Source organism: Eleutherodactylus coqui, chromosome 13 (genome assembly GCF_035609145.1).
Source record: "Eleutherodactylus coqui strain aEleCoq1 chromosome 13, aEleCoq1.hap1, whole genome shotgun sequence".
Classification (NCBI taxonomy): Eukaryota; Metazoa; Chordata; class Amphibia; order Anura; family Eleutherodactylidae; genus Eleutherodactylus; species Eleutherodactylus coqui.
This window is the reverse complement of record NC_089849.1, coordinates 10,592,822-10,603,788: the sequence shown is the minus strand read 5'-3', so window position 1 is coordinate 10,603,788 and position 10,967 is coordinate 10,592,822. Positions and strand designations below refer to the sequence as shown.

Below are 10,967 nucleotides of genomic sequence, written 5' to 3'. Positions count from 1 at the left end.
AGGACAGGTCTTCAGAGGGGGAGTCAAGGGCATCAGCAGGGCAGGTTGCAAGAGGCAGTGCGGTGGCCAGGGGTAGAGGCAGGGCCAGACCGAATAATCCACCAAGTGTTTCCCAAAGCGCCCCCTCGCGCCATGCCACCCTGCAGAGGCCGAGGTGCTCTTAGGTCTGGCAGTTTTTCACAGAGACGCCTGACGACCGACGAACAGTGGTGTGCAACCTTTGTTGCGCAAAGCTCAGCCGGGGAGCCAACACCAACAGCCTCACCACCACCACCATGCGCAGACATATGATGGCCAAGCACCCCACAAGGTGGGACGAAGGCCGTTCACCGCCTCCGGTTTGCACCCCTGCCTCTCCCCCTGTGCCCCAACCTGCCACTGAGATGCAACCCCCCTCTCAGGACACAGGCACTACCGCCTCATGGCCTGCACCCACACCCTCATCTCCGCTGTCCTCGGCCCCATCCAGCAGTGTAGTTCAGCGCACCGTTCAGCCGTCGCTTGCGCAAGTGTTCGAGCGCAAGCGCAAGTACGCCGCCACGCACCCGCACGCTCAAACGTTAACCGTCCGCATCGCAAAATTCATCAGCCTTGAGATGCTGCCGTATAGGGTTGTGGAAACTGAGTCCTTCAAAAGTATCATGGAGGCGGCGGCCCCGCGCTACTCAGTTCCCAGTCGCCACTACTTTTCCCGATGTGCCGTCCCAGCCCTGCACGACCACGTCTCCCGCAACATTGTGCGCGCCCTCACCAACGCGGTTACTGCCACGGTCCACTTAACTACGGACACGTGGACAAGCACAGGCGGGCAGGGCCACTACATCTCCCTGACGGCACATTGGGTGAATTTAGTGGAGGCTGGGACAGAGTCAGAGCCTGGGACCGCTCACGTCCTACCCACCCCCAGAATTGCGGGCCCCAGCTCGGTGGTGGTATCTGCGGAGGTGTATGCTTCCTCCACTAAAGCACCCTCCTCCTCCTCCTCTGTCTCGCAATCAAGATGTGTTAGCAGCAGCATGTCGCCAGCAGTCGGTGTCGCGCGGTGTGGCAGCACAGCGGTGGGCAAGCGTCAGCAGGCCGTGCTGAAACTACTCAGCTTAGGCGATAAGAGGCACACGGCCCACGAACTGCTGCAGGGTCTGACACAGCAGACCGACCGCTGGCTTGCGCCGCTGAGCCTCCAACCGGGCATGGTCGTGTGTGACAACGGCCGTAACCTGGTGGCGGCTCTGCAGCTCGGCAGCCTCACCCACGTGCCATGCCTGGCCCACGTCTTTAATTTGGTGGTTCAGCGGTTTCTGAAAAGCTACCCACGCTTGTCAGACCTGCTCGTAAAGGCGCGCCGGCTCTGCGCACATTTCCGCAAGTCCCACACGGACGCTGCCACCATGCGCACCCTGCAACATCACTTTAAGCTGCCAGTGCACCGACTGCTGTGCGACGTGCCCACACGGTGGAACTCTACGCTCCACATGTTGGCCAGGCTCTATGAACAATGTAGAGCTATAGTCGAATACCAACTCCAACATGGGCGGCGCAGTGGGAGTCAGCCTCCTCAATTCCTTTCAGAAGAGTGGGCCTGGTTGGCAGACATCTGCCATGTCCTTGGTAATTTTGAGGAGTCTACCCAGATGGTGAGCGGCGATGCTACAATCATTAGCGTCACCATTCCTCTGCTATGCATCTTGAGAAATTCCCTGCAAACCATAAAGGCAGCTGCTTTGCGCTCGGAAACGGGGGCGGGGGAAGACAGTATGCCGCTGGATAGTCAGGGCACCCTCCTGTCTATTTCTCAGCGCGTACAGGAGGAGGAGGAGGAGCATGAGGAGGATGAGGAGGAGGGGGAAGAGACAGCTTGGGCCGCTGCTGACGGTACACCGGCTGATTGCCTGTCATCCTTTCAGCGTGTATGGCCTGAGGAGGAGGAGGAGGATCCTGAAAGTGATCTTCCTAGTGAAGACAGCCATGTGTTGCGTACAGGTACCCTGGCACACATGGCTGACTTCATGTTAGGATGCCTTTCTCGTGACCCTCGCGTTGCACGCATTCTGGCCACTACGGATTACTGGGTGTACACACTGCTCGATCCACGGTATAAGGAGAACCTGCCCACTCTGATTCCCGAAGAGGAAAGGGGTTCGAGAGTGATGCTATACCACAGGACCCTTGCGGACAAGCTGATGGTAAAATTCCCAGCCGACAGCGCTAGTGGCAGAAGGCGCAGTACCGAGGGCAAGGTAGCAGGGGATGTGCGTAGATCGAGCAGCATGTACATCCCAGGCAGTGCAACAGTCTTTAAGGGCCTGGCCAGCTTTATGGCTCCCCACCAAGACTGTGTCACCGCTCCCCAGTCACGGCTGAGTCGGCGGGAGCACTGTAAAAGGATGGTGAGGGAGTACGTAGCCGATCGCACGACCATCCTTGGTGACGCCTCTGCCCCCTACAACTACTGGGTGTCGAAGCTGGACACGTGGCCTGAACTCGCGCTGTATGCCCTGGAGGTGCTTGCTTGTCCTGCGGCTAGCGTCTTGTCGGAGAGGGTGTTTAGTGCGGCTGGGGGAATCATCACAGATAAGCGTACCCGCTTGTCAACCGACAGTGCCGACAGGCTAACACTCATCAAGATGAACAAAGGCTGGATTTCCCCAGACTTCTCTTCTCCACCAGCGGACAGCAGCGATACGTAAGCAATACGTAGGCTGCACCCGCGGATGGAAGCTACGTTCTCTCTCACCATCCAAAACGGGGACATTTCTGCTTCATCAATCTGTGTCTAATATTCCTCCTCCTCCTCCTGCTCCTCCTCCTGAAACCTCACGTAATCACGCTGAACGGGCAATTTTTCTTAGGGCCACAAGGCTCACTCAAATAATTTTTCAGAACAATTTTTATACGTTTCAATGCGCTTAAAAGCATTGGAACTTTAACTTGAACCAATTTTTCGTTACACTGGGCTGCCTCCAGGCCTAGTTACCACTTAAGCCACATTAACCAAAGCGATTAATGGGTTTCACCTGCCATCTTGGCTGGCCATGGCCAATTTTTGGGATGTACATTAGTACTGTTGATACAGCAATTTTTGTGGGCCCTCGCCTACAGTGTAATCAAATTAATTTTTAGCCCACCTGCATTACAGCTGACGTAACCTCAGCTGTGTTGGGCAATGCAATGGGATATTTTTGTGTACCGCCGGTGGGTTCCAGGGAGCCACCCATGCTGTAGGTGCACACGGAGTTTTTAATACATCTGTACACTTCTAAAGAACCCGTCTGACTGGGGCATGCAGTGTGGGCCGAAGCCCACCTGTATTAAGCACGACATTACTACCTCAGCTGTGTTGGGCAATGCAATGGGATATTTCTATGTACCGCCGGTGGCTTCCTGGCACCCACCCAGGCAGTGGGTCCACAGGGAGTTTAACCTACATGTGTCCACTTGTAAAGAAACCCAGTCTGACTGGGGCATGCAGTGTGGGCCGAAGCCCACCTGCATTAACCCTTTCCAGTCCACTGTCTGACCTGTGAAGACATTAGGGTTTAAGGCTGTACAGCTCCGTTGTTGGTAGACGTCCGTCGGGGTTCTCTTACTGTATATTGCCAGCCTCTCTGCTGTCGGAGCCTATCCTACGTGTCAGCTCATGCAGTACTGGCTTTAGCCAGCATATAGCGCCGTTGTATAACGGCAGAAAAAGAGTAAGCCCCCTAGGAAAACCATATACAAATTGGATTGGAAAGGGTTAAGCACAACATTACTACCTCAGCTGTGTTGGGCAATGCAATGGGATATTTCTGTGTACCGCCGGTGGGTTCCAGGGAGCCACCCATGCTGTGGGTCGACAGGGACTTCACAATAGGGAGTTGTACCTGCCTGTGTCTATGAATTAAAAAGCCCGGTCTGACTGGGGCATGCAGACACCTTGACAGAATGAATAGTGTGTGGCACATAGGTTCCCCATTGCTATGCCCACGTGTGCAGCTCCTGATGGCGGTGGCACAGGATTATATTTCTCATTGCTTCTGTACAGCATTGTGGGCTATCGCCCCGCCACTTTTAAAGAGGGTCGCTGCCTAGCCGTGCCAACCCTCTGCAGTGTGTGCCTGCGGTTCCTCCTCATGGCAGACGCACTTCTAAATAGACATGAGCGTGGTGTGGCATGAGGGCAGCTGAAGGCTGCGCAGGGACACTTTGGTGTGCGCTGTGGGGGGGGAGGGGGGGCGGTTGGTCAGCATGTAACCCAGGAGAAGTGTCAGTGGAGTGTCATGCAGGCAGTGATTGTGCTTTGTTGGAGGTAGTGTGGTGCTTAGCAAAGGTATGCCATGCTAATGAGGGCTTTTCAGAAGTAAAAGTTGTTGGGAGGGGGGGGGGGGCCCACTCTTGCCGCTATTGTGGCTTAATAGTGGGACCTGTGAACTTGAGATGCAGCCCAACACGTAGCCCCTCGCCTGCCCTATCCGTCACTGTGTCATTCCCATCACTTTCCTGAATTGCCCAGATTTTCACACATGAAAACCTTAGCGAGCATCGGCGAAATACAAAAATGTTCTGGTCGCCCATTGACTTCAATGGGGTTCGTTGTTCGAAACGAACCCTCGAGCATCCCGGGAAGTTCGTTCCGAATAACGAACACCTGAACATTTTGGTGTTCGCTCATCTCTAGACACGACTCAACGATATGCGAACAATTTATCTGCCTGTATAAACAGACTGCACGAGCGAATGAACGAACTCTGCCCTCATTCGCTCATGTGAATGTCATCGCTCCCTCGTCTCCTCCAATGGATTTTCTGTTTTGCTTCAGAACGTGCAAAAAAACCCCAAACTTTTTGACTTTGCACTACTTCGTTATATTATACAACGGCTTCCGCGTTCCGTTCGTTCTTGGCGCCGGCTGCGCAGACCAGTTAGGCGATCCCTTCAGCCGGCCACTTCATGCTTTTACAAAAGTTGCCCTTGAGGTGTTGAGTTCTGCCGTAACGCTCCAGCTGCAGGGCCGGGACGGTCGACCTCCAGCCAATCAGGCCTTGGGTTGTTTGGGGAAAGGCAGGAGACGGGTCAACCTGGGAGGAAATGAGACTTTATTGGGCTTTCTAATACATTATGTGTTTCAAGTCCTCATATTATAAAAATCTCTGCTTGCTGTCAGTGAATAAGGATATTCTTATTAACCCTTCACATCATGAGGGAAAAGAAGTTCCCACAAAATGCCGTACATTTACTGCATATGGATGGCGTGGATTCAGGAGCTGAGTTGGCGCCATCGGCAGAGCGAGTGACTGAGGGTCCTTCTGCAACAGCAGGGATCGGACAGAACACTGATCCCCACCGTTAACTTCTTACATGCTGTGATCAATGTTGCTTGTGGCATGTATGGAGTTAATAAAGGGAGGGAGCTCCCTCAGTAAGGTCATCGGCCCTCTGCCATGGACTAGTGGAGGTCTGATGAGTTGCAGTGTTAACTGGAGGCCTAAGGGATCTTTCGCACAGGATGCAGCGCAGATGCAGATTCTGTCAATTAGTGTGGATTTTGTTGCATTTTTAACTGGGGAATGCCTGCTGCAGAACATCTTGCAGAATTTCTTGAGTTTTTTTTCCTGCAGATTTTAATTGTGGAATGACATCTCCTGGATGTTAGAGATCTGCAACAATTCTGCAAGACGTCCTAAATTTCGTAGCAGAATTTACACTTGCGTTTTTTAAGCAAAGACGTACGGATTTAGGTATGTAATTCAAGCCCCATAAGGATAACATTGTGACGCAGAAATGTCCACACGGACTAATTCTGCCCCGTGTGAAGTGTCCCAACAGTGGCCTCTGGGTCTTTCATGGCTTTCAATGTAAATGAATAGAGATAATACACTGCAATACAGAACTACTGCAGTGTATTATCTCAGTGATCATAAGATTGCAGATTAAAGTCTTTTGCAGGGGCATAAAAATGGTGAAAAAAATTAAAATAGTAAAAAAAAAATAAATCCACATTTAGGACTTATTCAGACGACCGTATATCGCCCAGGTATTCACGCCGGCCGATATACGGCGTCCCTCTCTGCAGGGGGAGGAGGCTGGAAGAGTCGGGAGCAGTGCACTGAGCTTCCACCCCCTACTGCACCCTCTCAGCCCCTCTGAACTATTTGCAAGGAGAGGAGGGGAGGTGGGGGCGGAGCCAAGCTGGTAGACTAGGCCCCGCCTCGTCCCCCCTCTCTCATTGCAAATAGTGCCGAGGGGCGGAGAGGAGGCCGAGAGGGGCGGGAGCTCAGTGCACTGCTCCTGGCTCTTCCAGCCTCCTCCCCCTGCACAGAGGGACGCCGTATATCGGCTGGCGTGAATATCCGGCCGGTATACGGTCGTCTGACGGCGCCCTAAAAAGCATGCAAAAATGCTTTTTTGGTGCTCTTTTCTCTTCTTTGTTTAAAAAAACAACAAGTTTGGTATCTCTGCATCTTTAGCGACTTTTACAATAAATAGAACACTCTACTTTTCCTGCATAGCGAAAGCTATAAAGAATAAAAAATAAAAGAAAAACAACGAAGCTAAAATGCTTTTTTTTGTTAATTTCGCCTCCTCCGTCCATGGAAAAATAAAAAAAGTTCTAGGTCTTTGAATGCAGGAATGCAAAAAAACAGATCTAGAAAAACGAATATTTTTGTTATTGTTGTAATCACACCGACTTACAGAAACAAGTTACCATGTCATATATAGCGCATAGTGGGCGCCGTGAAACGGATGACAGAACGCATGCCGCCCCACAAAATTAATAAAAGTTATCCAAAATGGTACAACTAAAAACCTACAGCTCGTCACGCAAAAAACAAGCGTTCGCACAGCCGTGCCGACATAGAAATACAAGAGTTATGGCTTTTAAAGTATAAACATGAAAATCCCCCCCAAATCATATCCTTGAGTACCAAACTAGGCTGCGTCATTGAGGGGTTAATATCCAGAGGCTGAAAACCTGCCCCAACCAAATGCATCTCACAGCTGAAGGTTTGTTACAATTGTATCCAGTGCAGACAATCCTCTGACACATTGCAGCTCGCTCAGTACAGGCAACATGTATCCACATTGTATAGACTGGATACAACTGTAACAAATCCCCAGCTGTGAGAAGTACCGTAATAGCTCAAGCTTAGCTGGATATAGACAGACATGTTCATTGACAGCAAGCAGAGATCTTGAAAATGGGGTTTGTTTGTTTTTTGCTCAACCCCCCCTCCCAGTTTCCCTATCCACATAGTCCAGTAGTCCATATTAGTGCTCTGACCTTTATGTGCTGTTCCACGGGGGTCACTGTCCGAATCTTCATGCTGTCGGGGACTTTTATTTCTCGTGTTACCTCCTCTGCTTCCATGCTGGTTTTGGTTCTTGGCTGTAAGAAAGAGAAGGACGCTTTAAGGTGCTCACTTTGGAGCTAATTTCTATAAATTTAGGCTCCTCCCCTCTGTGTGGAGCCTCAGCCAATCAGCAGAGCAGAGTGGCGTCACGTGACCTTCTCTGCAGCCTTTGCCTTGCAAACAGGAAGTGCTCTGATCTTAAGGATTCCTGGGATGGAGCTCACTTTTTCTGGTCCTCTCATTGGCAGCCCAGGGGGCATTTAGTGGGTACAGTTGCACCTATTTGATCAGTTTTGATTGACCTGCCCTAATCTAAAGAAAACCACTGCCAGTGATGCTTTCCTTTAAGTACCAAGGCTTCTTGCCAATTGTACCCGTTTGCTGTCAGTGAATATTTACCTTGTTGTACTGTGCAGTGAGGAACCCCCAGTTCTCGGGCCACATCTTGGTGGTTTCCTGCTCTTTTTTCACATGCGCTTTCCTGAACATGCAAAATAGGACATTAATGGAGATTATTACAGTTTTTTCACCTCTTTTTCACAAATCGCAGATTGTGTGGGGAGGAGTCTCATTGTTTGGACGCTGCAATTGGGACCTGCATAGAATAATGACATGAATGGTTATATGTGTAATGTATGGATATGTGGGGTCCTCCATATGGAAAGGGATTCTCTGGGGATGTACACAGCCACTGCGCTGCCTGATGGCGGCCGCTGTAATTGAGAGCAAGTAGTGAGATCCAATCAGATCCTCACCCTAAATGATTGATGAGAGGTAATCACACAATCCGGTGACCCGCTCCACTTACAGGATTGTACCTGCAGCTGCTCTAGGCGTACTCGTATTGTGTACACAGCCCATCTGCTATACACACCACTGGCTCTTTCCACACGTTATTTTACCCATCCTACACACACAAGGTATATACAGATGGATGTATACTCTTTGTAAAAGAAGAGAACAATCCATCTCCCAGAAGAAGTTGTTGTTTTGCTGCAAAACTTGGCATGCAGTTGCATCTCAGGCAAATATGCAAATGAGATTCATAGAAAAGTAAACTGTGTCCTTTAATTACATTTCAATTTTATTAGTAATCAAATTATATAAAAAAACCTAACTGCACCCTATAATGTCCCAAACTATAATATCTAGATGAGCAAGTGGAGTAACCGCCCTGAAAAGGGCGACCCCACACTGAAACCTAAGTTGCCTCTCCCTAAGTTGCAAATTGTAATGCATCAAATCTCAGACTGAGACGCTCCCAACTGCATCTGATTTCTCCCTCACCACTTCAGGCACCAACAGACGGGGAGGAGAACCATAATATATCCCCATAATGTACTCATACATGCTTAGTGTGCCGCACTGCCAATATCCCAGTCACTGGGGCCGTACACCAGCCTCAAACATGGTAGATATGATGTTACAATGAGACCACACATATCATATCCCGACCACCGCTGGATCCATGCTGTGATAACAGACCGACAGAATATATCGCATTACTTTATATAGAATTTGATTACTAATCAAACTGAAATTGTAATTGAAGGATCCAGCAGACTGTGAATCGCTAAAACATTTAGTGGCTGTGACTACATATATTGGCCTGCAGGGGGCGTTTATTCCTGATATTCTGTGAGATCTGTAAATGCTGAGAGTTGTGGTGATTAGATGAACGGTCTTGTCACCTGAGGCCCTGGGCTGGGTTCCCATGGGACGGAAATCCTGCGGAAATATCAGGGTTGGCCGCACCGAAAAGCCGCGAGATTTCCGCGGAAGAGCCGCAGCTTCAAAACCTGCAGCATTTTGCCCGCGGGCTATGGAGCAGTACAGCAGCTGGCATTCCGTTGCGGCTTTCTCTCCCCATAGAGAGGAGTGAGACAACGGAAAAAAGAATTGACATGCTGCGGCTGTTAATTCTGCACAACACCATTTGTTTTGCCTGGGTTTGCCGCGACAGATTGGCCGCCCCGTGTGGACGAGATTTTTGCAAATCTAGGGCCTCTATGCGCACCAGATCACATCTTGTATCTAAGCTAGAGGCGGTACAACAGGGTACTAGAGCCTCTATGCCTGCTTGTATCACACCTTGTATCTAAGCTAGAGGTGGTACAACAGGGTACTAGAGCCTCCATGCCCGCCCGTATCACATCTTGTATCCAAGCTAGAGGTGGTACAACAGGGTACTAGGGCCTCCATGCCTGCTTGTATCACATCTTGTATCTAAGCTAGAGGCGGTACAACAGGGTACTAGAGCTTCCATGCCTGCTTGTATCACATCTTGTATCTAAGTTAGAGGCGGTTCAACAGGGTACTAGAGCCTCCATGCCTGACTGTATCACATCTTGTATCCGAGCTAGAGGTGGTACAACAGGGCACTAGAGCCTCAATGCCCCCCGTATCTCATTTTGTATCCAAGCTAGAGGCGGTACAACAGGGTACTAGAGCCTCCATGCCCGTCCATATCACATCTTGTATCCAAGCTACAGGCAGTACAACAGGGTACTAGAGCCTCCATGCCCGCCTGTATCACATCTTGTATCCAAGCTAGAGGCAGTACAACAGGGTACTAGAGCCTCCATGCCCCCGTATGACACCGTGTATCCAAGCTAGAGGTGGTACAACAGGGTAGTAGAGCCTTCTATGGGGGATGTAACTGACAATCAGTGTATATATCTATATAATGGTTGTAGGGGAGGGGTATTACTGTATATGTCACCTCCTCTATATACACATTTATACATATCACTATACAGACGCATTATAGATTTACAGCTGTGTGAACCAACTACTAGCCTGTTATACATTATTACGCTCTCCCTCTGCTGTGTTCACCTTCTACATGTATTACATACCCTGTATACACACACATATATATATACACGCCCTCCCCATCCTGTAAGTATTATGTTACCAGATCATGTCCTGCACCACACAGTCGCTGTGTTTGCCGTGGCGCGGGCTGTGCGGGGGCGCGGCCGCCATGTCTCCCCTGCAGAGTCAGGACGCTGCCGGTTGATGTTTACCTGTAGCCAGGTAACCGGAGGTGATGTCACACAGGAGGCACTAGAACAGCTCAGGACACAATACTACCGCTCGTCTGTCCATGCCCAACAGTAAGACTGGCCTTGTCCCAGCAACCAATGACAGCACAGCTTATACTGCTGAGGGAGAATGAGAGCTGCACTCTGATTGGTTGCTACGGGCAACGAGAACAGCCCTTCTATTAGAGGGGCTCGATGAAGGAGGCCCTGTAGTATAGTTGGGGAGATAGTAACATAGTATGTTAGGCAGGAAGAAGCCCCCCGTCCATCGAGTTCAGTCTATTTAACCCTAATGTTCTTCTAGATGCAGAGAGCGCCCCCTTGTTACAGTCCTGGGTATAATAGATGATGGGAGAGATCTCTGTACTGACCCCTGATATATTATATACAGTTATAAGAGCGCCCCCTTGTTACAGTGCTGGGTATAGTAGATGATGGAAGAGATCTCTGTACTGACCCTGATATATCTAGACATAGTTATTAGAGCGCCCCCTTGTTACAGTCCTGGGTATAATAGAGGATGGGAGAGATCTCTGTATTGACCCCCTGATATATTATATACAGTTATAAGAGCACCCCCTTGCTACAG

At 50.1% G+C, this 10,967-nt stretch overlaps 1 protein-coding gene across 1 annotated transcript; it reads right to left on the bottom strand.

Moving 5' to 3' along the window:
- Positions 1–4,820: 4,820 nt before the first annotated feature.
- On the bottom strand, positions 4,821–10,386 carry CIMIP1 (ciliary microtubule inner protein 1). Its single transcript, XM_066586389.1, has 4 exons — positions 10,249–10,386; positions 7,731–7,812; positions 7,262–7,366; positions 4,821–5,057 (listed from the first exon to the last, which is right to left on the bottom strand). Exons 1-4 carry the CDS (start codon positions 10,317–10,319, stop codon positions 4,902–4,904), a joined length of 414 nt encoding a protein of 137 aa, XP_066442486.1. The 5' UTR covers positions 10,320–10,386; the 3' UTR covers positions 4,821–4,901.
- Positions 10,387–10,967: the final 581 nt, after the last annotated feature.